This window comes from Mus musculus, chromosome 4, assembly GCF_000001635.26.
Source record: "Mus musculus strain C57BL/6J chromosome 4, GRCm38.p6 C57BL/6J".
Lineage (NCBI taxonomy): Eukaryota > Metazoa > Chordata > Mammalia > Rodentia > Muridae > Mus > Mus musculus.
The window spans coordinates 129050087-129078020 of NC_000070.6; the positions used below are offsets into that span (position 1 = coordinate 129050087).

General features: G+C 44.8%; 1 protein-coding gene and 1 long non-coding RNA gene across 5 annotated transcripts in view; one reads left to right on the forward strand and one right to left on the reverse strand.

The window, feature by feature from the left end:
* Positions 1-8067, reverse strand: 1700086P04Rik. 3 transcript variants are annotated; one of them, XR_868180.3, is made up of 2 exons: positions 7702-8067; positions 1-1118 (listed from the first exon to the last, which is right to left on the reverse strand). It is a non-coding gene; the product is annotated as an RIKEN cDNA 1700086P04 gene (long non-coding RNA). The 3 variants fall into 3 exon arrangements; XR_003955283.1 differs by having other exon boundaries at positions 1-6407; XR_003955282.1 differs by having other exon boundaries at positions 1-6973.
* Rnf19b (ring finger protein 19B) overlaps positions 8058-27934 on the forward strand; it is a 26383-nt gene continuing 6506 nt past the window's right edge. Inside the window, exons 1-5 of one of the 2 annotated variants that reach the window (NM_001368763.1) lie at positions 8058-8810; positions 21651-21856; positions 23413-23557; positions 25484-25646; positions 26076-26190. In NM_001368763.1, the coding sequence (NP_001355692.1) occupies positions 8185-8810; positions 21651-21856; positions 23413-23557; positions 25484-25646; positions 26076-26190 (1255 nt within the window). In that variant the 5' untranslated portion in view covers positions 8058-8184. The remainder of the gene's footprint in view (positions 8811-21650; positions 21857-23412; positions 23558-25483; positions 25647-26075; positions 26191-27934) is intronic. The other variant, NM_029219.2, reaches the window with a different exon arrangement.

Consider the following 27934-nt stretch of genomic DNA (forward strand, 5'->3'; position numbering starts at 1 on the left):
TAAGGGAAAGGTCAGTTGGTTGACATTTATTAAACATTTTGTGTTACACAAAGGACTAGGGTATGAGGCTTTCCTGGATGAAGGGAGGTGAAGACCTAAGCCAAACAAGTTCAGCATGAAGCTGCCTTGGGATCGATCAGAGCCTGCCCTTCGAAAAGCAGCCACCTGTGGTCACCTCTGCCTGGGGTAGTGGGAAGGGTGCTCCCAGACGTTCCTGTCTAAGGTTCTTTCCTGGGCAGATGGAGAGACTCTTCAAGAGAGTTTCTGCCTGTGCCTGCTGTTTTTTTTTTTTTTTTTTTTTTTCCTGCTGATGCAGATTGATGGAAACAACGTCTTCAGCACATATTTTTGTGGGCCGTTTCTCAGAATAACCATCTTGAAATATGGCAAGGAAATATATTTAGGAGAGCTATTGATGTGGGGATCTCCATTGACACATAGTAGGTGTGTCAGTGGGGATCTCCACTGACACATAGTAGGTGTGTAACAAATGTTAATCGGATACATGGCTGGATGAATACACAGACAACTGGGATGCTGGGGGTGGCACACAGATTTTGTAACAGAACAAATTCACCATTTCTAACGGAAAGGGATCATTCATCCACCAGATACACACTGAGCCTCTTCTCTGCATAAGCCTCCATGTCTACAGTCCCTTCTCATCTCAGGCTACCACATGTTCTATGTCTAGACAACAGTTCGATGACACTGGAGGAACACATGTAAAACAGTGCAGAATTTAGATATCTGGGCTCGCATACTGGTTTTGCCAGCTGATAGTGTTGTCCATAGTCTCCAGCTCCGAGGCTCCATCTTCCGTCTGAAAAAAAGTGAGGATAGTGTTAGTTAGGATCTCACAGGGGATACCTAGACATATGAGCGAGATGGAAGGAGAACCAAATATCACTCTTTGCAGTGATGTTGGAGATAGCAAGGTGACCACACCTACCAGTTTGACCGGAATAGAACAATGGATACCTTTGTTGAATCAAAGCAATTCTTAGCATTCCTTTTATCCTCCAAGGTGTCCAGGTTTAGACGGGAGGCTGGTAGTAAAAGTGACACTGGTTATCTGTATGGTTGTACTGCTGCTGTACTGCTGTCTGTATCGTTATCTGGGACACAGCAGAAAGAGGTTGAACAACACACAGTGAGCCAGGACGTATGCATGGGATTAAGTCAAGAGCAGAGGGTCAGGAAGGGCTCAACAGCTGAGGGACTAGCAAGGCAGTTCTGAGGAACAGACAACACAAATAGAACCAAGGGGCAGGGAGGAAATGAGAACTCTACTGGGTCCATCTGAACCAAAGGAAACCAATTGAGGAACTGGGGGTAAATTCCAGGCAATACATGTAATGAAGCCTGAACCAGGCAAGACAGAGCCTGGAAGTCCAGGAACTGAGGACCCAGATGCAGGAATCCGAGCATAGGTCAGCAGCAGGAGGATATCCAAGTGGCAGAGAGGTCGCTCAGTAGCCTTGGAGACTACTAGGAGATGAGAGGTGAGCCAGGCCGGGCGAACTAAGTATTCACCACGGCTGATCATAGCAAAGGTAAGCTCACTGCAGGCAGCTCACTGGTGCAGCTAGAGGAAGGAGCTGGAGGCCCAGCCACTGTTCAGATAACATCTGATTAAATGAGCCTTCAGGAGACTAGAGAGCCGGCTCTCCAGCATTTGGTACTCTTATGGAAGACCAACCTGGGTTCAGTTCTGGTACCCAAAGAGTGACTCACTACTGTCTCTAGCTCCACTCTGTAACTGTTGTAACCCCCAAATTACTGATACTAGAGAGACTTCAGTGTTGTAGAGACAGTTTGCCTCTGCGTTCCCCGCCAGAGGCTCCCATCCCCCCTCCCCCTCCCCCAGCGTTAGCATAGCACTCAACACTCCTGCTGATAAGCAGCGAAACTCCAGGTGCCTGTCCTTGAGACCTTAGTGAAATAACAAGCTCGAGGGAGACCATGGAAAAATGGTAAACAGAGGTCAGGTCACAGACAGTTATGACTGGCCATGAAATTAGTCCTTGAACAGACAACCATTAACACCACCCCCCCACCTGCTTCAGTACTATTCCACCCCCTACTCCCCTTTTGTGTGAATATTCACACTATCCCTATGTATAGAAACCCAATGTTTTCTGGACTCAGGGTTGCTTGCTAGCATTCACTCAGTGAGTGCTAGGTGTGGGAACCAAGTTAAATAAAAGACTCTTGCTGCAGCAGGCTTTGCAATTCTTGGGCTTGTCTGGGTTTCCCATGGACTCAGGGCACAACATAACTTCACTTCCAGGGGATCTGATACCTGCTTCTGGTTTCCGTGGACACCAGGCATACACGTGATATACATACATGCATGCAGGCAAATACTCATATACATAAAAAACTAAATAAATCTTAAAATATATATAAAATAAAATGAGCTTTCATGACCAAGCTTTATTTTGATTTAATTATTTATTTATTTATTTATTTTTTTTTCCAAGACAGGGTTTCTCCGTATAGCCCTGGCTATCCTGGAACTCATTCTGTAGATCAGGCTGGCCTCGAACTCAGAAATCTGCCTGCCTCTGCCTCCCAAGTGCTGGGATTAAAGGCGTGTGCCACCAACCGCCTGGCAAGACCAAGTTTTATTGTATACATTGATAGTCCCAGAACTTAAGAAACTTAGGCAGAAGGATTGGGGGTTTGAAGTCATTGTAGATTACACACAGTGGGTTCAAGTTCAGCCTGAACTACAACAGTGAGATCCTGTCACACACACATACAAAAATGGCTGGGGGGGTCTAACTTTATGTCAGAACACGGGGCTGGGATGAGAATAAGACCCTGAGCTTGACTCCCAAGAGTGCATAATAAATGAGCGTAGAATAAAGTAAAATAGCTTGCTGAGCAACCTTGAAAGGCAAGACAGGATTCAAACCCAGAGCCCCCAGTAAGAAAAGAGTCCTTTGTTATAGTCCAACAAGCCCTTTAATCACTGAGGTTGCTACACCGAGGACTCAGTTGCAAAGTCACTCTGCATAAGCGTGCAGGCGTTGCTTTATCTACAGATTCTAGCACCTGCAACCAGTGTGCACGCTTTCACTGCGAAACCCTACCAAGATGTTATGATGCCAAACTGGTACATCCTCATTTGTGCACCGGGAGGATAGTGCTCCCATGCATCCATGGGAGTGTGTCAGGCAGTGGTCTGGACAATTAGGTGAGCAAACAGGCCAGAGAAGAACATGATTGCTCTTGAATAGAGTTTGTGGTCCCCACATGGGTCACAGGAATAGGTAGAGTTAGCCAGTGCTTTTCTGGGTCGGGAGAGCTAGAATCAGGAGCTGAGTCTGTCTGGTGCGGGTGGAAGTTGTCCCCACAGTCTACGAGCTGGCTTTAGTCAGCAACAATGATTGATGCTTACTCGATGTGTAGGCTTGGTGATGGTGATGAGCATAGGCCTTGCTTGGTCCCAGGAATCCTTCAGTGGGTCGGTCCCAAGAGACCAGGGGAGAGAATTCCTACTTAGAGTTAGGTCTTGACAGAGTTGGCCTCTGCCCAGAGGCTAGAGAACATCTAAACTTCCAATGTCAGCCAGGTGTGGTGATAAACGACTTCTAATCTCACCACTCAGAGGCAGGTAGATTTCTCTTGAGTTTGAGGCTAGGTCTACATAGCAAGTTCTGCATCAGTTAAGGCTGCAATAGACCCTGTCTCGAAAATAAAATAAAAATAAAATTCCAGTGTCCCTTTAATATTGGGCAGTAGAGCGTTTCAGTGGAGCCTGTGGATTTGAGCATGCGTTGGTCCAGTGTTTACCCCAACTTCTTTGCATGACTGTTCTTAATCCAAATATTGCGGCACAGTCTAGCTGCTAGGCAGAATAAAGACTGGGCTCTTTAGCCTGGCATTCTACTGACTTCTGGTAGTCTGGCCCCATCTTATCTCTGGTAAGTATTTCATATTCCATGTGTTCACTGGCCCTACCTTTAAAAACCTCTTTTATGTGTATGAGTGTTTTGCCTGCATGTACGTCTATGTGCCACATACATGCAGTGCCCGAGGAAGGCACAAGAGGGAAGGCACTGGATTCCCCTGGAACTAGAGATACACAGGATTGTGAACCACCCATGTGAGTGCTGGGAATCGAACCTTGGTCCTCTGGAAGAGCAGCCAGTGCTCTTAACTGCTGAGTCATGTCTCCAGCACCCCTTCTTTTCTCATGATGGCTCAGCTCCTTCCTCTGGAGAAACGTTTGCCCTCCTGCCAGCCATACAGTACAGGCTGACAGCGTTAACTTAAATCTGAGATAAGTCAACTTAAAGGATGAAGTTTTATCTTGGCTCGCAGATTCAGAGGTTTCTGTCCATGACTGGCCCAACTGCTTTCAGGTTTATGATGAGGTAGTGGAGTGTATGCAAAGGAAGGGAGATGCGTGCTGGTAATGGTTACCCAACAATTCGAAAACCAGGTGGCATTGAGTGGGATGCTTGGGATTGGTAAAAATGAAGGTCTTATGACTTAATTTTTAGCCACAGTAACAAAAAAAACCCAAAAAACAAAACAAACCATCAACTGACATGGAAGGAAGTGAGGGTGGGTGAGGATTGCAGGCGTTGCATGGGTCCCTGGATGCAGCTGGTCTTTCTGCAGCTGGTCCTGGGGCCAAGCCGTCAAGGTACCAATGGTTCCCAGGGTTACTTGAGCCAAAACTCTGTCTTCAGACTTCCACTCTTTGTACCAGGTTTCTGTTCCTGGCACCTGATGGAGCCGTAATACAGAACTTTCCATTCTGGCCTGTTATTTCCTTTCAAATATTCTGTCCAGTCACGCCCGCTGCTCGCGCTTCCTCGGACTGAGTGTGCCTCTGTCTTTCCCACTACGTGTTTCCTTCTGGCTTCCTCTCTTTGGAATTTTCCTTTCCTCCCCTGACAGGTTTGTCCACTCTTACTCACTGAGAGCTTGCCCCGGGAGCTCTTCTGTGTGAAATCAGTCCCTAAGCCCCGAGCAAATTCTGGCACCAGGCTCACTCCACTGACCTGTCAGAGCCTTTGTGCGCGTGTCTTCGTCACCTAGTGTTCCAATGGCCTGCTTTCTTGTGTGTAACCCCCAGAAAACTGTGTGCTCCGTCTCTATTATGACTCCAGCTTTTGGCAAAGAGTTGTGTGAAGGAAAAAGAATGACTATTAACCAAATGAGTGAAAACCCATTTCCCCTCATGCCATCTACCTGAGTCACTACTTAGTCTCTAAAGGAGAAAGAGAAGGTGTGGGAGGAACTTGCCTTAGTCTCTTTGTTCACGGGTGATGATCCAGGAGAGAAAACCTTTGGGAAATGGGGCTGCTGCAAAGCCCAGGGGTGTTTAGAAGAGGTCCATTTTCTGCCCAAGTCCTGGGAGTGGCCCTGATGAACTGAGCCTGACTCTGTTTGGGAGTCTGTGCCCAGGACAGACAAACATTTGGACTTCCCAACAAGCTGGGATGCTTTTCATTCATTTTTTATACTCTCTTTCACATCTTTTTTCCTCTATCTTTCTTTCCCTCCTCCCTCTTTCCCTCACTCACTCGCTTTCTTGCTTCAACAGTCTCACGTAGTCCAGGCTGGCCTTGAACTTGGACTTCCCACTGCTGGGGGTTACAGGCATGCACCACTACCCACCAGACAGCAAACTAGAGTCTGACAGCTGCTCCTGTCAGTCGTGGCAGAAAGATTGTTGCCTGCGACACAGCCTACATTTTTCTCCTTTCTCCTACCTGCTCCAGCCTCTCTGGCAGTTGGACTGAGCCTGTGTGACCACTTCTGGCTAACAGTTCTGTGAGAAACTGAGGCGTTTAGTTGTTGATGAACAGCCTCCAGCCCTCTCTCTCTTGTTGGGGCAAACTGAATGTGGAGCTGAGCGTCTGGAGAATCTCTAAGTGTAAAAGAAAAGTTAACAACTGGGTGTGACAGCACGCAACTTTTATCCCAGCTTGTGGGAGGCAGAGGCAGGAGCATCTCTCTTAGATCAGGGCCAGACTGGTCCACACAGTGAGTTCCAGAACAGCCAGAAATTGCCATAGTGGGACACTTGTCTCAAAAAAAAAAAAGAATTTTTTAAGTAAGTAACTTAGCTTGGAGAAGGCAGGCCTTGACTCTCTGACAAACAGTTGATAAAAGCAACAGCAGCAGAGAGGGTTGATTTTGGCTCTCAGTTTGAGTGGACAGGCTGTCATGGAGGAGGAATCTTGGTCACAGGAGGTCCTGCTTACATTGTATCCATAGTCAGGAAGCAGAGAGAGAGAGCTGGTGTTCAGCTTCGTCCTCCTGTCGACTCAGTCCCAGAACCTCTGCCCATGGGACGGTGCCACTATTCACCTTCTTCATTTCAGCTACTGGGAAACCATTCTTACGGACACAAGCAGAGATGTGCCTTTGTGGTGATTCTAAATCCAACCAAATTGATAGCAAAGAGTAACCATCAAGGCAGGTTTCCACGGGTGGGGAAAATATGTCCTGCGTTAAAGCCATCGAGCTATTTAGAATATTTGTTAACACGACAGACAGAGCCTAGCCGAGTGTCATACAGACCCAGCAAGAGCTGGAGCTGGTGACGTGTTCACGGAAGTGTGTTTTAGCTATCTAGCATTAAACCTCTTTTCTTCTTAAGGAAAACTACCCTTCTGCCCTACACACACACACACACACACACACACACACACACACACACACACACACACAAAGTCCTGGTGTTGTCAATTCCAGCCGTCATATTTTTCTGTCCTTCTCTTTCTTGGGTTCTTGGCAGCATTTGTCACAATTGACGGCTGACCACTTCCTCTTGCAAACAAATTGTCTTGGCATCTATGACATCACACCTGCTTGATCATCTATGACATCATACCTTCTTAGGCCACTAGACCCTGTTCTTAGTTTTCATTACCGGACATTTCTTCCAATGGGCTTCGTTTGCTGTGTTGTTGTAATCTCAAAAGTTTAAAGAGTTGCGGATCTGGTTTTAAGTATTGGCCAGGAAAAAAAAATCAAACAACTTACTATGTTCACATATCTGTTCCTACATTGCACGATCCCCACCCCCATCTCCTTAAGGCATGCTAGACAAGTGAATCACTGTAAGCCTTCACTGCCATTCCTTATTAATAACAAGACACTGTTTTTATCTTTAAAGAAAGATGCATCAAGATGATTGTTTTAACCAATGAGATTCAAGCAAAACTGGGCAGAACTTCCTAAGCAGTCTTCTTAAAATAAGACATTTTTCTTCCCACCGTTTGGAATATGGCAGAATGAGGTGAGCTTAAGACAGAAGCTTGAACTGTCGATCTTCGGACATATTTTTCATGGAAAGAAAATTCTCTATCATAAGCCTCCCTCTCTCATTTCTCTAAGCCAAAATCTAATCCTGACCTGGCTTTGCTGCTGTTGAAGGTATTTGCTTTTCTCATCACCAAGCCTAAGGGTCTTTTGTTAGAGGAACTGGGGAAGGGGGACTGAAAGAAACCATTTCTAGAAGCGAAATTGTTGGGCCTCTTTCTACCAACAGTGACTAACCAGAGTACCTGAGAGATACAGCTTAGGAGTAAGTTCACTAGTTGACAGAAAACAGCAAATGCTAGAATGAAAACTCTGGACTCATTCTTGAAGATAGGGGAGCCTGCCTGTCTTATCTAGAAGTGCGGCTCACTTTGAGGATCTTCAATGAGTGACTATATTCCTTACCACTTAATGGCTAGCATCAACAGAAATGTTGGGCGGTGGATCGGCGGGAATCACTACCAGATCAACGCTCGTCTTCTTTTTACAGACGAAATGAAGGCATCCTCATTGAAAAGAAGACCCCTGACTCCTGGACAAGGAACGGAGGGTGGAGCCTGTGCAAAATATGGCTGCGCCGGACCACCTGACCGCAGAAGGCGGGGCTTCGCCGCAGCCTGCAGGCCCCGCCCTCCAGGCCCCGCCCAGCTCCTCTCGCGGGGCCGCGCGGGTTGTGAGGTGTCTGAGGCCGGCGCCTGCGCAGTTGCCCGCGGCGCGCGGGGCGGAGGCTTTATAACCACTTCGTAGCGGCTGGTCGGCTTCTGTCTCTGGGAGGACTGCCGAGGCGGTGGCGGCGGCGGCGGCGGCCGGGGCGCCGGCTGGGAGGGGGCGCTGAGGCGGGAGCTACGGCGGCGCTGGGCGCCCCTGGCTCCTCAGCCTCTGCGGGCCATGGGCTCCGAGAAGGACTCCGAGTCGCCGCGCTCCACCTCGCTCCATGCGGCCGCCCCCGACCCTAAGTGCCGCAGCGGCGGCCGGCGCCGGCGCCTCACCTTCCACAGCGTCTTCTCCGCCTCGGCCCGCGGCCGCCGCGCCCGGACCAAGCCTCAGGCCGAACCGCCGCCCCCGGCTGCGCCGCCGCCGCCGCCGCCGCCCGCTCCGGCCCCGGTTGAGGCTCAGGCCCCGCCGGTGGAAGCTCTGCCCTCCGAGCCCGCTGCCGAGGCTGAGGCGGAGGCCGTGGCTGCCGGGCCGGAGGAGGACGAGGCGGCGGAGGGCGGCGGCGCGGAGGAGGTGGAGTGCCCGCTGTGCCTGGTGCGCCTGCCGCCCGAGCGGGCCCCGCGCCTCCTCAGCTGCCCGCATCGCTCGTGCCGGGACTGCCTCCGCCACTACCTGCGCCTGGAGATCAGCGAGAGCCGCGTGCCCATCAGCTGCCCCGAGTGCAGCGAGCGGCTCAACCCACACGACATCCGTCTGCTGCTGGCCGACCCGCCGCTCATGCACAAGTACGAAGAGTTCATGCTGCGCCGGTACCTGGCCTCGGACCCCGACTGCCGCTGGTGTCCGGCCCCTGACTGCGGGTGAGCGCGGGGGCGTGGCCGCGGGGGTCGTCCCGGGTGCAACGGGTGTCACACACCTTGAGGGAGGAGAGGATGGTGCCCAGCAGGAGGTAGAGGACGGACGATCACGAGTAACCGACCCTCAGACCAGCCTTGCAACCGGTCTGATGGCACTCAGCACCCTATACCTACTTGCTTGAGGTGGCTTGAGGTGGTGGCTGAGTGCTAAGAGAAGGGAACTGTCCATTAAGTCAGAATATCCGGGTGAGCAGGGGTTTTTTTTGTTTTGTTTTGTTTTCTTTCTCTTTGCCCAGGAAGGGAGAGGTGTGTGTATGTGCGTGTTATCGTAATGATTGAGAAGGAATATTTGTTATAGGAGAGAGAATGAAAATGTCCTACTGAAGGGGCCGCGCTTCCGAGGGGTGTGTCCATATGGCTAGGGGCGCACTTAGCAGCAGCATTGCAGAAGGCGTGTTCTTCCACACAACCGCTGCTGAAAGTTGAGATGCAGATGATGAGAGAAGGCAGCTCACTAACAGCTCTAGGGGCACCCTGGGCACTGCGTGCTGTGCTAAGCCACTGGCAGGCACCTTGTGGTTCCTAACGTGCTGCCGAGGGCAAAGTCACAACAGACTTTTTGACCAGAAAAATCAATAGGGCTCAGAGGCGGTGTCTACCCAGAAGTTGATCTGGTGTGAGAAAATGTGTTTGCCTACCTTTTCAGTCTTGAAATCTGTATGACAGTCTTTTTAATGTTCCATGTATGCTTGATTTCAAAGGTCAGTGAGTTAAAATACTCTTTAGAGCAGGAATTACTGATTTCTCTGTCTGAAGCTTTCAGTGGAGGTCCTCCACCCCCTTTCTTTAAAACAAAACAAAACAAAAAACTTGGTTGTCTCTATCATTCCAATATATGAATGGTCAAATGCAGCCAAGAAGGGGCTCTTCAGTGTGATGGGGAGTCAGACTGCCATTACCTGTTCTGTGACCTTGGACAGATTAATTATATTCTTGTGTGTCATGTTTTGGGGGCAGAAGACTCTCGGGCACTTGCAGCGCCTAGTGTAAAGGTAATGCTAGTAAAAAGGTATGTGAACCCTTGCTTCAAAGGATTTAAAGGCTTTTAATTGTAGCCTGTGTATCAAGGCTGAGCTGAGATTCCAGGATGCTGCCATTTGTCTCCCCTTCAGAAGGAACTGTGTACTCAGAAGTGCCAGACTTGTTGGGAAGTGGGTGTGTTTAACCTCACTGAGTTTCTAAATTACTCGGAGATGTGGTCAAAGGTACCCAGATGGCTTTCACTTTCTGTTTATCGAATACCAGGAAGGGCCTCGTGGCCATCTGAAAAGGTCTGCTTGTGTCTGGTGGTCTTACTGGCTTTTGAGAGGTTAATTTATAGAATATTCAAGTTTTGCTGATACTCTTTTTAGTCTATTTTCTGAACCAAAGGGATAGTAGTTTAGGAAAGCACTACCTGATTAATTGCATAATAGTGTATTAACTCCTTATTTAGAAATGAGAGTTTATTTGAATTTTAACAATGAAATGTGACTTCCCTGATCATCTTTTGGGGAAAGCTCCCCAATTGGTTTTTTAAAGTCAACCTGTATCTTCACTCACATCAGCATAAATGGACAGAAATTAATATAAAAGCTTGACAAGAAATATAAAGAACCATGAGTGGTTTTTAGAGTTACTTGAGTCTTCTTAATTTAGCAGGATTTAGGGTGGGCTCATCCGATTCTGAGTTTGTGTGTGTGGTTTTGAGTTTTGTTTTTGTTGTTTTGAGATTCTGTCATATTCTGTTTTAATTAGTCAGACTAACAATTATATATGCACACTTTTTGTCAGTATCTATGTATTTAAAGAAAATAAAATTTAGGGAAAGAAAGCAAACCAGCACCGAGGTGCCTTTGTGCCAGGCATGCAGATTTTGATCTTCACAGCGATAGGACATTGATTTGATAGTTTTATAAATGAGGAAACTGGCATTTCATGAAATTAAATACTTTGTTCAGGGTGATACAACAACAAACTGGTAGGCAGTGAAGCAGACCAGTGTCGGAATAGTCTTACTTCCAAAGCCAATAATATTTTTCAACTCAAGTATTGGCTTGTCATCACAGTCCCCATTTTGGGCATGTTCTAGGAAGTGTGGCTTGGGAACAATACTGAGGCCCAGGGATGCTTGACTCCAGTTTCTCTTCCCATCCCTGTATTTAATAGTCTTACCTGCTTTATTTTTCTTATCTGACAGAAAAGCCTAATCCTGTCTTAAGACTTAAGAGGCTTAATTAATTAACTTTTATAAAGTGATTGTCAGTGGAAGGTGGTTAGATACACAAAGAGTCCCTCGGTAATTCATTTGCTTTCCAAATAATAGTCTGAGTTCCCCATGGACAGTTGTTCTGCCCCCTCTTCTTAATGCCAGAAGAAAAATAGGCTCTGTGATGTGTGTGTGTGTGTGTGTGTGTGTGTGTGTGTGTGTGTGTGTCTGTGTGTGTCTGTGTGTGTGGTGTATCTGGGAGCCTGTGGAGACCAGAGGTCAGTTTTGGCTGGCTATTAAGGCCCGGGGTGCCTCTTGTCTCTGCCTTCCCCAGCAACTCTAAGAAAGTGTTACAACTTCTGATTTTTTTTTTTTTTTTTGGTTTTGAGACTGGGTAGCCCTGGCTGTCCTAGAACTCACTCTGTAGCCCAGGCTGGCCTCAAACTCACAGGATCTGCCTGCCTCAGCCACATGAGTATTGTGATTAAAAGTGTGGCCTTCCATGCCTAGCTACAGCCTCTTATTTTGCTTTGTTGATGACCTTGAACTCTAATCCACCTACTTCTACCTGCTGAGTGATGAGCCTGCAGTCTGCCACTACTACCTGGGAATCAAATCTGGTGCTTTGTGGATGCCAGGCAAGCTTTCTGCCTGCTGAGTTATATTCCTAATCCTAATTTGGGTTTTCAGACAGTCTTGCTTATTTAGCAAAGACTGTCTCAAACTCTTGATCCTCCCGTCTCCACGTCCCCAATGCTGGATTATATGTGTGCATTACCATGTGTAGATTTTTTTTTCTTTTGGTGTTTGTCTTTCTTTCTTTTTTCCTTTCTTTTTTTTAAATATCCTATTCTTCTGGGTCTGGCAAAAATCTTGTGTAAGCATTAGAAAAGAGGCCCTAAACCTCATTTATCTCTTCCTACACCTGACCATGTTTATTGCCCACAGCGTCAGTCTTGGCAGCCAAATTGACCAAGTCTTCCCATGTATATATGTGTACATCTTCAGGCTAAGGGGTCATATAAGTGACCTCATAGAATTATGATCATTTTACTATGACTAAATTAATGAGAACACCATAAATTAAGAAATTTCTTTTTTTAAGTTTTTGTGGGTCAGAACAGAATTCTGATACTTCTTTTTTCATATGGCTTTATCAATGAGAGAACCAATTTCAGTAGAAAATAGACACAATATTATTTGATATGCCAAATACTGTAGCAACAAGTGTAATCTTAAAGTATACTTTCAAGTGAAATAAAATTAGCTTAAAATGCAAATAGCTTGCATTTTTTGTAGTTCTTTGCAGTGAGTCTTTAAAGTATTATCTCAGTGACACAGTAAATTCACTTTGGCCACACGCAGATAGGTGGTGGGAGGATAATTCTGTAAAGGAGAAACTAGTTCAAAGAAGTTTAAATGTGGAGTGACTGCTTCCTAGCTAGTAAGTAGTGCAGCTGATCAATTACCCCTTTGAATCTCTGCCTAAGTGTGTCCTTTCAGAAACCCACAAATGTTATAACTGCATTGTTTTTCTCTCAGGTGCTCTATTGTCCATCTTTAATTTTCAGAATCTCTGGGAGACTGAGGGGTGAGTAGAGTAGTCAACAGAATTTCCTGTCACACAGGTCCTCAGAATAGAAGAAGCACTAAGGCTATCTTGACCTATCCGTTGCTGGTCCAGGCTCTGGCCTCATTGCTCCCTCCATTCCCTACAGAGTTGTACTTCCCACTGATCCCAGCAGATGGTCTCAGCCATTGGCCTCCCCACACTACTGGCCTGGCCTGTCTTATAAACAGGAAGCTTCTGTTCATTCATGTAGAGTACATTAACTTATATAGAGTACATTCATGAGAGAGGATGAGAGATGTTTCACATTCAGTAAAGGATTTTTCTTTTGTTTGTTTGAGTCAGGGTTTCACGGTGTATCCTTGTTAGCCTTGAATGTGCAGCAGTCCTCTTGCCTCTGATTCCTGAGCTCTGAGACTACATGTGTATCACCATCATGCCCAACTAGGACCTTTCCTTCCCTATCCTTCCTCAATGTCTTGCCACGGTTTTTGTTTGTTTTGTTTTGATGCTAGGCACGGAACTCATGGTCTCAGTACATGCTGGATAAGCATTTCTACCATGAGCTACATCCCCACAGCCCTCACCCTTTTCTGTTAATCTGGCCCCTTACTTCCTGGTCTGCAGCTTTCCCCTGAGTCTTTTTCAGCCTCTGTGTACAGCCACCTTCCAGCTCAGTTCCCATATCTGCAAAGTACTTATTCTAAAGTGCTTAAAAATGCTCACTGATTATCTATAAGATAAGTTCTGTGTATACTTGCGGGGCAGTGGTAGCGCACGCCTTTAATCCCAGCACTTGAGAGGCAGAGGCAGGTGGATTTCTGAGTTCAAGGCCAGCCTGGTCTACAGAGTGAGTTCCAGGACAGCCAGGGCTATACAGAGAAACCCTGTCTCGGAAAAAAAAAAAAAAAAAAAAAAAAAACACCAAAAAACCAAAAAACAAATCACTTACTTGCTTTACATGGTGACACATGGACCATGTTAGGCAAATAATTCTGAGACTCCAAAGAAAGGCAGAGACAGGATTACTGCAAATTTAAGGCTAGTCTTAAAGAAATTCATACCTGGCAGACAAAAAAGCAGATAAAGCGTTTAAAACCTGAGTGCAGTGAGCACTATATGGAGGTATAAACACAGGAGACAGCATCCTGAGGTTGGAGTCTGGCTCACTTAGCACATTATCATAGCAAGTTCACTGGCTGCCTAAAACAATGCAGCAAGGCCTTGTGAAAAATAAGACTTTACCCATTTAATCTGTTCTCATTTCAAGCTTCTTTATAGCTTCCAACTTTCCCATTATCTTTTTGATGGTTTTGCTCTGAACTTGGGTCTCCTTATGTAATGTAGCCCATGATGACCTCAGACATTGACCCTCTTGCTTTGGCCTCTCAAGTGCTGGGATTACATGCATGTGACACTGTACCCTACTAATTTCTACCAGTTTGGGGGTTTATTTTCTATATCAATGTTTTTCAAGGTGTGTTATAGATATTACTTAAAAATGTTGCTGGGCAGTGGTGGTGCACGCCTTTAATCCCAGCACTTGGGAGGCAGAGGCAGGTGGGTTTCTGAGTTTGAGGCCAGCATGGTCTACAGAGTGAGTTCCAGGACAACTAGAGCTATACAAAGAAACCCTGTCTCGAAAAATGATCAAATGTGATAGAGAAATATTAGCTGAAATAAACTAAAACAAATAGTTATTTTGTTTCTGTTTTTTGATTTGTTGTTATTGTTTTGTTTTTTAACTTCTTTGACTTTTTAAGATATGGTTTTATGCAGCCCAGACTGGCCTCTACCTTTCTTTTTTCTTTTTTTTTAAAAAAAGACTTATTTATTATATGTAAGTGCATCATAGCTCTCTTCAGGCACTCCAGAAGAGGGCATCAGATCTCATTACAGATGGTTGTGAGCCACCATGTGGTTGCTGGGATTTGAACTCAGGACCTTCGGAAGAGCAGTCGGTGCTCTTAACCGCTGAGCCATCTCTCCAGCCAGCCCGGCCTCTCCCTTTCAATGGTGCTCAGGCTGACCTTGCATTCCTGATCCTGAATGCTGGGATTACATTGCATGACACCACATCATTAAGTATGTTAATATGTACTGTACATTTGCCAATGCAAATGCCATGTGGTGTATGATATAACTTTCCAAATTCAGAGTACCAAGGATCATACATGTCTCCAACTAGCCATGCTATCTTTAAGGCTTAACTATTTGCCATTTTCTTTGTTTTTTGTTTGTTTGTTTTTGAGATAGGGTCTCCCTATGTAGTTGTCTCTCAGTTGTCTTGGAACTTACTCTGTAGACCAGGATGACCCTAATTCACAGAGATCCACTTGCCTCTGCTTTGGGAGTGCTGCAATTACAGGCATGTGCCACCACTATCTGGTTATTTGCCATTTTCTAAAGTCCTTTAATTGCTACCATTCTGGCTTGCCTTCTGTTAGGGTCTCAAACAGTGACTCTTTTGCTCAGTAGATTATAAAAACAGCTCCTGTGGAGTAGGCTACCCATATTCTGTGTCCTTGTCCCAGTCTCAGAAGGTCTCAGAAGAATGGGATGAGTAGGTGTGAGGAGAAGGGCAAAGAGCTGAGCAGCAGCATTCTTACAGGAGCAGAGAGGAGGAGGGTGGGAAGGTGATGACCCCTGGGTGAGTATTTCAGAAAGGATGGACGATCAAAGATGGACAGTTGACAATTGACAGATGGATTTTAGTTGTAACAGAATAAATACTAAGGAAACTCCTAAGTATCTTAAGTGTAAAACCATTAAGTTTTGCATAAAACTATCAAGAAAGACCTTGAAAAGGAGGTGGTATTTGATCACAGCATTTGAGACTATGAGTAGAAATGCATACCTGGCTGCATAGTCTGTCTCAGTCAACTTCTAACCACATTACTGAGATCTTGAGTCTGAAAAGTAGACTAAATCCAAGTTAATAGACATAACTAAGCTGTATGAGTTGAGGGTTTGAGTTCCTTGTTGTAACTTTTGGTTTTGCTTGCTTTTTCTTTTGATTCTGGACATTGAACCCAGATATCTAGATGTGCTATAAGCAAGTACCCTACTACTGAGCCACACTCTTTGCTCCAGCCCTCTTCTCCCTTCCCCTTCTCCATTTGACCTTATGTGTATCTCACACTGCTCTTAAATTCACCCTCCTCCTGTCTCAGTGTTCTGAGTGCTAGTGCTGTTCAGTCTCTCTCTCTCTCTCTCTCTCTCTCTCTCTCTCTCTCTCTCTCTCTCATTGAAAGAACTTAAGCAACAGAGTAACTCCAGGATAGAATACCTTCTAAAGTGAATAGTGAATTGGTGTAAGAAATAGGAAGTCCAGATGTGGAGGCCTTTACAGTTGTCTGGTTGAAGAGTGGATTATGAAGTGGAACAAGAAAAAGGAACTAGTAAGGGCATGGCTTTCTAACCCCTTTTATTCTCTTTTTTTGTTTGTTTGTTTTGTTTTGTTTTTTGGGGTTTTTTTTCCATTTTTATTTATTTTTTAATGTATTTTTTAATTAGAAATTTTCTTCATTTACAGTTCAAATGCTATCCCAAAAGTCCCTTATACCCTTTCCCCACCCTGCTCTCCAACCCACCCACTCCCACTTCCTGGCCCTGGTGTTCCCCTGTATTGGGGTATATAATCTTTGCAAGACCAAGGGCCTCTCCTCCAATGATGGCTGACTAGGCCACCTTCTGCTACATATGCAGCTCAGGGGGTACTAGTTAGTTCATATTGCTGTTCCTCCTATAGGGTTACAGACTCCTTCAGCTCTTTGGGTACTTTCTCTAGCTCCTCCATTTGGGGGCCCTGTGTTCCATCCAATAGCTGACTCTGAGCATCTACTTCTGTATTTGCCAGCCACTGTCATAGCCTTACAAGAGTCAGCTATATCAGGGTCCTGTCGGCAAAATCTTGCTGGCATATGCAACTGTGTCTGCATTTGATGGTTGATTATGGTATGGATCCCTGGATGGGGCAGTCTCTGCATGATCGTTCCTCCCGTCTCATCTCCAAACTTAGTCTCTGTAACTCCTTACATGGGTATTTGGTTCCCCATTCTAAGGAGGGACCCCTTTTATTCTTATTTACTTATTTTATGTGTATGGGTGTCTTACCTGCATGTGTATATGTTCACCAAGTGCATGCTTGGTGCCTGAAGAGGTTAGAAGAGGGCATCAGATCCCCTAGAAGTAGAGTGACATTTGGTTGTGAGCCACCATGTGAATGCTGGGACTCAAACGAGAGTCCTCTATGAGAGCGACAGGGCTCTTAACCACTGCGCCATCTCCCTCATCCCATGTCTATCTCCTTTAAAGAATCTTAGGGTCCATTTGTAAATGGATAATATAAGACTTTAGGACTGGAAGTATAGACATATATAGGAACACATAATATAGAAACTACTGAAATCTGTGAGGCATAATTAAATTTATACTAATAGGATTTTTTTCCAGGCCTGAAATTAAGATAGCCTGCCACACTGATAATTCTGAAGATTTAACATAAAGGTTGTGTGAACTTGAGGGAGAGCATTCTGAGCTTGAGGCAGCATGTAACTTTTTATACCCTACTTTAAGCTTCTAATTAGCAAATTTGAATCCTTGGTTAAACTAACAGCAGAGTAGGAGAGAAGTTCCCTCTAGTATAGGACATACAAGAAAAGGAACAACATGGCCAGAGGAGCTGGAGCGCATGGATGAGGCTTTTAGTCCAGCCAGGGAAATTTTCCCTTAACTAGAAGCTTTACCCTTAAGATGAATTTTTATAAAATTGCAGGATTAGATTATACTGCATAATATGTAAAAAACCAACCATACATGGCTAGGATGAAAATGTGGCCAGGAGAAGAGCTAAAGTTCCCTAGGGAAAGCCAAAGGACCAGCGGAGCAAAAGGGGGGTCTTTGTCCTGTGGCCACCACAGGTATGCTGAGCCTCTGAGGTCCAGTGTGCTGGGAGAGACAGGCACATACACAGGCTGTAATATGCTGTTAAAACTGCACTGCACAAATAGCTCGCTATCAGCCTGGAGAGTACATTTTATAGAGAAGATGACATCTGAACTGCTCTTTTTTGGGTTTTGGTTTTGGTTTCAAGACAGACTTTTCTCTGTGTAACAACAGCCCTAGCTTTCCTAGAACTCACTTTGTAGACCAATCCGGCTTGGAACTCATGAGATCCACCTCCTCTGCCTCTCAATTGCTGGAATGAAAGGCTTGCACTACCACGCCCAGCTTGAGCTGGTTTTTAAATGGATATTTACCAGAAAGAAGAAAGGAAAGACATCTCTGGGCAGAAAAAAAGAGAGCAGGCAAAGGCCAGAAGTCCAGTGCATTATATGTTACGGCTTTCAGTGCAAAGTTATGAATGCAGTTTTAGAATGTTGAGCTATACCTGAAGGCAGCACACTGCTCTATCTCCAGTAGAGGGAGAGAAGTAAGGCTTGGGGATATTTAAGTTCATCTGTGTCATGCAGTATGAATCAGCACAGAGTAGGTACCCAAAACAGGAATTCTAAGTCTTATGTCCTGAGTAAGTCTGTGTCATAGTGATAGACTGCCATAGAGTCATCAGGATTGGGGGTTATTTTACTTCCTCGGAACTAAATTCTACTCCTAAAGGTGGTTTCCCATTGTTTGCCTGCCAGTCTGTGGCCTGTCTGTACTGCTTGGTTGTCATGCCTTGAAATTTGAGGACTGTCTGCTCACTGCCCAGTGAAAGGATGCCAAATCTGCCAAAATAAAGGAAAACGGGGTAATGTGAATGAAATCTGAAGCTGCAGCACATACTTTCATATTCCCGTCATATAGACCCAGAACAGGCAGAGAATGGAGCAGCCGTGCCCAGGTTTGACAGTGAAGGAATTGGGGGAAGAAAAAGAAAAAGAAAAAGAAATGTTGAGGCTGGAGGACTTGGCTCCGTAGTGCAATATATGCTTACAGAGTGCTAGGTCCAATCCCCTACACACACACACATACACACACACAGAGAGAGAGAGAGAGAGAGAGAGAGAGAGAGAGAGAGAGAGAGAGACAGGCAGACAGACAGACAGACAGACAGACAGACAGAGACAGAGGAGAGAGAGGAAATAAGCACTTGAATAATCATGTGATGTAGGAATGTGTTATAAAGTTTTAAGCCTCCCCCCCCCCATTGGTACTCTTCTTACTTTATATCTTTAGAACTTCGCTAATTACTTTTAGAAGCCATCTGTACCTTTTCATTTCAGTTAACACAAAATAGAAAGCCAGTCACTTTTTTTCTAAGATACATTGTTTAGTAGTTGTTTTTCCTGCTAGCTGGGGTAAATGGGCTCAGAATTTCTACAGGAAGTGAATCATCATATTTACACATTGATCTAGTCTCACTTTGTTCCTTCTGAGAATATTAAGGAAGCATATTATGTGACAGGAGATAAATACATTGTCCTTTATATCTGTAGTATACTTTTTGGTTTTTCGAGACAGGGTTTCTCTGTGTAGCCCTGGTTGTCCTGGAACTCACGTTGTAGACTAGGCTGGCCTCGAACTCAGAAACTTGCCTGCCTCTGCCTCCCAAGTGCTGGGATTAAAGGTGTGCGCCACCACGCCTGGCTGTAGTATACTTTTTAAGTCAACCTGAGTATCAAATTGCTATACTCAACATATATATTAATAAGAAAACTATAGGATAAATAAGGAAAGCTTACTAGCATTTATTTAAGTTGTTTGAGGTCTTTGAATATTGGAGAAAGGTGTAAACTAGAGGACAGCAAAACATAGACAGCAAGAAACCAACAATCATTGATGTGTTTGAGGGCTAGTGAGATGATGCAGCAGTTAAGAGCTCAGACTAGCCAGGCATGGTGGCGCACGCCTTTAATCCCAGCACTCGGGAGGCAGAGGCAGGCAAGTTTCTGAGTTCGAGGCCAGCTTAGTCTACAACGTGAGGTCCAGGACAGCCAGGGCTACACAGAGAAACCCTGTCTCGAAAAACCAGGGGAGGAGGGGAAGCTCAGACTATTCTTCAGATGATCTGAGTTCAATTCCCAGCACCCATATCAGGTGATTTGCACGGTCACCTGCCTGCCTGTAACTCCAACCCAACTCCAGGGGATCTGACAGCTCTGACCTCCACAGGCACCCACCTTTGTGTGTACATGCCCACACATCTAGTCATAATTAGAAATAAAACATCATTTTTAAAAACTATATTTGCTTCTTTAAAGTACTTTTTAAAGTTAATTAATTTTACAGTGCCTGGGATTAGGGTCTTGCACATATTAGGCAAATGCTGAGCAACATCCCGGCCCTTTAATTTTAAGCAAATGCCCACTTATAAGAGCAATGTGAGCGATTCCTTGACAATATTAAGAATTAATTTAAAATGTCAGTAGTTATTTGTGAGGGACTAACAGCACTTGTAAGGATGGTTGGTGCTAGTGCAGCCTGTCTGCAGTAGTGCATCTTTAACATACCTCAGCAGAGGGAGAGGAAGGCATGGCTTTGCTGTGTTGGTAAAAGGTTAGTAGGAAGGTTTTATTTTATTTATTTATTTATTTTAAAGATTTATTTATTTATATGTAAGTACACTGTAGCTGTCTTCAGACACTCCAGAAGAGGGAGTCAGATCTCGTTACGGATGGTTGTGAGCCACCATGTGGTTGCTGGGATTTGAACTTCGGACCTTCGGAAGAGCAGTCGGGTGCTCTTACTCACTGAGCCATCTCACCAGCCCAGTAGGAAGGTTTTATGAGCTGTTAAGAAAGAACACAGTAGGGAGCTGGCAGTTGGTTAGGATTGTGGGCTTCTCTTCCAGAGGACCTATAACGACCTTAACTCCAGTTCCAGTTCCAGAGAGATCTGATGCCCTCTTCCCTCTTCCATGGCCACCAGGCATGCACATGCATACGACAAAACACCCACCCATGCATATAAAACAACGTTTAAAAAAAAAAAAAAGAAAAGAAAAAATAAAGAGCATTAAAAGGCACAGATTTAAATTAGAAAAAGAGAAAAAAGCTAAAAGCAAGGGCTCAAGTAAAGGCTCAGCAGTTAGAGCGTGTTCTGTTCTTGCACAGAACCCAAGGTCAGCTCCTGCACCCATGCTGGGTAGTTCACAACTGCCTAGACTTCCACTGCAGACAATCCAGTGTCGTCTTCTAGTCTCTGGGCACTGCTCGTATGCACATATCCCCCCCTCCCCACACACACACACACACAGCATACCTGTAATTAAAAATAAAAATAAGTCTAGGGTCTGGAAAGATGGCTTAGTAGTTAGTAGTACTTGTTCCATAAGACCCAGGTTCAGTCCTCAGTACCCTCATTGGTGACTCACAGCTGACTGATAACTTCAGTTTCAGCATGATCCAATGCCCACTGTGGTCTCCTCAGGCACCAGACACATGCTTGGTGCACATATATAACATGCAGTCAAACCCTCAGACACATAAAATAAAAATAATAAATCTTTTAAAAGCAGAAAGAAAGAAAACCAAAAATGATCTTTCAATAGACTCTGAGTCTGTGGAAAGAAGCTATTGTTTCAAGCTGTGAGCAGACCAGTTCCACTATGGATCTTAACATGGAAGAGCATACGTGCTTGAGTTTGTGCTGTAGCTCTTTATTTTTACAACTGTTCTGACTTTTCATGTAAACAAGTTCAAGCCTCTCTAAATATAGCACACCATTGAAAGGAAATTGTTGTATACCCTGCTATTTATGAAGCTGCTGTGCTAAAGCACTCCTGAAACAGCTTAATCTGACTGAATACTTGCTAGCAATCCAGGCTGCTGTCAGGAAGTGAGCTGTTTTTCACAAGAAAGCAAGTACAGTTAGTTAGTGTACTTGGGGTGTGTGTTTGTGTGTGTGTGTGTGTGTCTGTGTGTCTGTGTGTTTGTGTCTATGTCTGTCTGTCTGTCTGCCTGCCTCTCTCTCTCTCTCTCTCTGTGTGTGTGTTTGTGTGTGTGTGTCTTTGTATCATATATAGTGGTACCAAACAGTATAAGCTCACCTCACTTTTATCTCTTCTTGCTTCCTTACCCAGTTATGCTGTTATTGCCTATGGCTGTGCCAGTTGCCCAAAGCTAACCTGTGAGAGGGAGGGCTGCCAGACTGAGTTCTGCTACCACTGCAAGCAGATATGGCATCCAAACCAGACCTGCGATATGGCCCGTCAGCAGAGGGCTCAGACTTTACGAGTTCGGACCAAGCACACTTCAGGTCTCAGTTACGGGCAAGAATCTGGACCAGGTATAAGCTGGCATTATCTCACTGTCTCATTGGGTATCTATAATATAAGTCTCCAAAACTAAAAGAGATTGTCTTAGCCATGCATCCTTGAGATCAGAGAGCAGAAATTTGATTCTTCTGAATAGCTGAGACTACAGACACATTTTCTGGCTTGGTTGAACTTTTAATGATACATCTGCTATGTTGCTGCTGCTTTTTTTTTTTTTTTTTTTTTTTTTTTGGCCTACCTACCCCTCTATGTTGCTTCTTGCTGACCAAGATAGGTAGTTAATCCTAGCTGTGTGACATTGGGATACAACAAAATGGAATTCTCAAGCTGCTGTCTTAATATGTGTCTCAGCTTGGAGAGCACTTTGGTTTCTTTTTTCTCTCAAGGGACAGAGAAACATTTAATTTAGCGTTCAGTGTGTCCTGCTTGCCATCTATCTTGAGTGCATCACAGCTTTTGAAGTAGGGCACAGATTTGAGAAAAGGAGATAAATCCTCGTGTGAGTTAATGACTGTCCCTGAGGGGGATGTCACAGACACTTCCCACCTTTGATTGTGTAGAACAATCTTTAAGACGTCAGTTTCTTTTAGATGTTCTTTGTCTTACTGATCGCATTTGAGCAAGTTAGTAGGAGAGAAATTATGCCATTTGCTTTTTCTAGCAGAGTATACTCTCTGGAATTGTCATTTGGATAGGATAGTTTGTAAATTCCTGGGGAAATGACCTGCTGCATGCTATACAGTTACTCCATTGATTTTGATGTTTAAATTTGAAAGTGTTACAGGAAGGGATTTGTTAATGACAAAAGTTGGCTTCCTACAAAACCACTGAAACTAGCAGAGAAGAAACCTACCACAGAAGAAAAAAGCCTGCTGCATAAACTATTAAAATTTGTTTAATTCCAGAGAAAAAAATAGAGACAGCCTATTTGAGTAAAAATGTAATCAAAGATGCAGTTGTAGGGAGGGGACGGGGGAACCACTGTCAAAACTTAAGCTGACCAGGCTGCAGAAATTTCTTGCTCTAATGGCCTGGGTTTAATCTGTTAGCCTTTGGCTAGTAGAAATTCCATTTGCCTTGGAACCTTTCTGCTGGAGTCTCCCTGCCCAAATGTGACTTGAGTGCTATGTAAGATGCTAGTTATTGGAATTGGCAGCCTAATATGAGACGAGGTCCATTTTACACAAGTTCTTGCATCTGGGTGTGCAGCTCAGGTGTTAGAATACCCACTTAGGATGGATCTCCAGCACCACCCAGTCAGCCATGGGGCTGTGCCTGCAATCCCCATGCTTGGGAGCTAAATGCAGAGGGATCCTAAATTCAGGAGCATCCTCAGCAGTTTCAAGCCATCCTGAGATAAATGAGACCCTGTCCCCAAAACAAACAAACAAACAAACACAGCAAGAGTTGTTAATATAGTCAGCCTTCCAGTAAAGTATTACACACTTTGGGATCGTCAGGCAAAATCTCCTGACTGCCTTGTTCTCATTTCTTACATACACTCTTAGGAATAATAAAGTCAGACTGAATTTAACAAGGGGTGTTTTATCTTTCCTTCCCTACCTAGCAGATGACATCAAGCCATGCCCACGATGCAGTGCTTACATTATCAAGATGAATGATGGGAGCTGTAACCACATGACCTGTGCAGTGTGTGGCTGTGAATTCTGCTGGCTTTGCATGAAAGAGATCTCTGACTTGCATTACCTCAGGTAGGTGGGACACATATCCATTGCCTTGTCCTTCTCTGCCCTTGCTCAGTTAGGAAAAGGGCTACCAAAGAGCCATGGTTGATGTCATTTACAGGAGGAGGAAATTGTAAGACGCTCCTTTAAAGCACGCCTGGTGCTTTCTCCAGCAGTCTCGGTGACTGACTTCCATTACCTTCCTTTCTCACCTGCTGCGTGGCTTTTAAGGCTTTCCATGGCTGGTTTTAGTCGACCTTTCTAATCACTGCTGTTCCAGACAGTCTGAGCTGGCTTGTTTACAGTGTCTCTTGCCTCCAGATTTGTTCACGTTACCTCATTGTTCTCAGTGACCTCTGACCACTTCAGCCTCCTTTCGTACCCCTTTATCTCCCCTTATTTCAGTTCTTGGTAGGCTTGTTTGGGTTTACTTACTCTCTCTTTTTTTTTTTTAAGATTTATTTATTTATTTTATGTATATGAGTACACTATCACTGTCTTTAGACACACCAGAAGAGGGCATCAGATCCCGTTACAGATGGTTGTGAGCCACCATGTGGTTGCTGGGAATTGAACTCAGGACCTCTGGTAGAGCAGTCAGTGCTCTTAACCACTGAGCCATCTCTCCAGCCCTACTTACTTATTCTTTAAAGTTCTTTCTTTTGTGTGTGTATACACTTGTGTGCACACACTTGTGTGCACCACCCATACATGTAGCGGTCAGAGGACAACTTGTGAGAGTCCGTCCTTCTCCTCTACCGCATGACCAGGCGGTGAACCTAAGTCGTCATGCTTGCACTGAGCTGTCTTGCCACCCCTTGTCCCCTTTTTCTGAGACAGGATCTCACTGTGTAGCTCTGGCCTAGAGCTACCTGTGTAGACCAGGCCTCACTCAAAGAGATCTGTCTGCTTCTGCCTCCTGTTTAAAGGTGCACACCACTATGCTTGGCCTTTGATTGGTTTCTGAAATGAGTTTCTGAATTGGTTTCTAAATTGATTCAGCTTCCCCGTGGTCATAAACATGTGCCGCTAGGCTTGGTCTACAGAGTTCCTACTTATCCATGAAAAACACCTTAAGTGCACCTCATCCGCCAGGCTTCCCGTTTCTGCTTCGTCCCTCACTGCCATTCCTGAATCTGCTGTAAGTGTTGTACTTCTTGGTACTTCACTGTCATGTCTGATCTCATTAACTGGGATCTTTTTACAGTTCCTCCATCCAGTAAGTTTCTAAAGAATTGAGTGAATATTACATTATTACTCTAAAGAAGTTAACATTTATGGACATTATTGTGTAGCATTCGTTGTGAAGTGAGACATCTCATTTCCAGTTGAGTGAAAATTTAAAAGCCTCTATGTAACAGACATTGACTAGAGACACAGGACCAACCAAATAAGACAGGATTTCTACTTGGAATAATACTGCTAGACTTATGGAGTAGAGAAAGTAGCACAAAGGGAATGAGGTAGAAGAATCAGACACAGAAAGGCTAAGGTTAAAGTAACCACTCTCAGTAACAAACTCATAGGGAAGACATGATGAGTCTCTCTTTCCCCAAGAATGTGGTTTGTGTATGTTAGGTAAGGAGGGACATGTGCCATGAAACTTCAGAGTCTGTGTCATGAGCTGCAGGACACAGCACATTGGGTGAGATGTCAAGTACAGACCTGTTCGGGATCTCAGGTAGTGCTGGTCAGGGTGATCAGGTCAGCGTAGGTATTGTGTCAGACAAGAAAGGAAAGAATGTCAGTTTTGGAGGTCTGCCTTCACCAAAAAACCTGAGACGCCCAGAACCCCTTGTCCTTTGCTCCCCCTTGGCTAAGAGATCTGTTTTCTGTTGCCTCCTGTCACTTAGTCACTCTTACTGAAAAGATGGTTGTTGTTCCTATCAAGCCTCTGGCCACAGCAGCTGTGTTTGTGATGCTGCCATTAACGTGAGCATGTTTCCTCTATAGTCCCTCTGGCTGTACATTCTGGGGCAAGAAGCCATGGAGCCGCAAAAAGAAAATTCTTTGGCAGTTGGGCACATTGATCGGTGCTCCGGTGGGGATCTCACTCATTGCTGGCATTGCAATTCCCGCCATGGTCATCGGCATCCCTGTATACGTGGGGAGAAAGGTAAGACATGCCTTCCTAGGCCTGTTCCAGCTTTGGCTTTGTTGGCAATAGTTTGAAAGGAAAGGAAAGGCCTTATATTTCAGGGCTGCGTGAAAACCAGCTGGTTTGTAGATAAAAATAACTTTAATTTCTTAAATGGATTTTTATAAGCCCCCATGAGGTCTGAAAGTTCTTATTAACATCCTGGGCCTGGTTTGTCTCAGTGACTTTAAGGTGAAATTCCCTTGAGCTACGTTTTCTTTTCTTGGATTAACTTTTCCTGCATTCATTTCTATTTTCCAGGTCTGGGTTAGGTTAAAGTTTAAGAAAGATCCCTCTTTGGGTGGAGGGTGTCTTTAATATAGCTTGCAAGCGAGCATTTGTCCTTTTTTTCCCTGGCAAAATACTGATGTCCTGACCTGCTGACCTGGATTTTCTTTTTATTCTTAGATTCACAGCAGGTACGAGGGAAGGAAAACCTCCAAGCACAAGAGGAATTTGGCTATCACAGGAGGAGTGACCTTGTCAGTCATTGCATCCCCAGTAATCGCTGCTGTTAGCGTTGGTAAGCGAGTGGCCTCCAGCTCCTCTGTTAGCTTATGTAGCAGGTCAGCCGGCAGGCCAGGTGCTTACTGTGGAGACACTACGTTCTGTGCCGACTTCACTTTGCTAGTTATCTTTCTTTTTTTCTTTTTTCTTTCCTTCTTTTTTTTTTTTTAAAAGATTTATTTATTTTACATATGTGAGTACACTGTAGCTATACAGATGGTTGTGACCCTTCATGTGGTTGTTGAGAATTGAATTTTTAGGACCTCTGCTTGCTCCGGTTGGCCCTGCTCACTCAGTCCCTGCTTGCTCTGGCCCAAAGATTTATTTATTATTATACATAAGTACACTGTAGCTGACTGCAGACTCACCAGAAGAGGGTGTCAGAACTCATTACCGGTGGCTGTGAGCCACCATGTGGTTGCTGGGATTTGAACTCAGGACCTTCGGAAGAGCAGTCAGTGCTGTTACCCACTGAGCCATGTCACCAGCCTGCTAGATAACTTTCTGTGTGTTCACATATATGGCATGGAGGCAGAGGCACTTGTGAATGCAAGAGTGCTATTAGAAGCAGAGACCAGCCTCAGGGGCCATTCTCAGGAGCCATCCACCTAGCTTTTAAGATAGGACAGGGTCTCTTACAGACCAGGATCCTGCCAAATGGGCGAGAGTGGCTAGCCTGGAGGCTGAGACGATTGGACCCACCTGTGTCTGCCTTTCCAGCTCCAGATTATAACTGTGCGCCAGCACTCCTGTTGTCTGTTGTCTTTGCATGGCATTAAAATCGTGTCCTCATGCCTGCAAGGTAAGCAGTTTACCAACTGAGCCATTTCCCCAGCCTGGAGATTCATCTTCGTAGACACTGTTAACTATGATGGTTTTTCAGCTACACTGCATTATCAGGATGTGTCTCAGACAAGGGCCTACAACTCAGTCTATCACACAGAAAAGGTTGCACTAATTAATGAAAATTAAACACTAGACTTTTACTTTTCCTCCTTTTCTTTTATTTATTTAGTTAGTTAGTTAGTTAGTTTTGGTTTTTTTCGTGACAGGGTTTCCCTGTGTAGCCCTGGATGTCCTGGAACTCACTCTGTAGACGAGGCTGGCCTCAAACTCAGAAATCCGCCTGCCTCTGCCTCCCAAGTGCTGGGATTAAAGGAGTGTGCCACCACGCCCAGCTCTTTTTTTTTTTTTTTTTTTTTTTTTTAAATTTACTTATTCATTTGAGTACACTGTAGCTGTCTTCAGACACACCAGGAGAGGGCATCAGATCCCATTACAGATGGTTGTGTGCCTCCATGTGGTTGCTGGGAATTGAACTCAGGACCTCTGGAAGAGCAGTCAGTGCTCTTAACTTCTGAGCCATCTCTCCAGCCCCCTCTTCTATTTATTTGTTAAAGAATTCACACACACAAACACTTATTTTCTATTAATGCCTCACAGTATCTTGGGAGGTATGAGAATTTATTTTAGACAAATTTAGCCTAGCGTGGTGATGCCCTCCTGTAATCCTAGCATTCAGGAGGTGAAACAGGATGATCAGGAGTTCAAAGCCACCCTCAGCATGTCAAAACCAAACTGAGCTACATGAAAGAAATCCTATCTCAAACACAAAAGTAAGAAAGGAAAGATTAATTGGAAACCAACATTTCATGAGTTTTATCATTTGTCAGCAGTGGTTCTGGGTGTCTCATATGTAATCTATTAAGACTTCACAAGTGCCACAAAGTCAGCATAATTAGAAATATAAAGGTACAGTC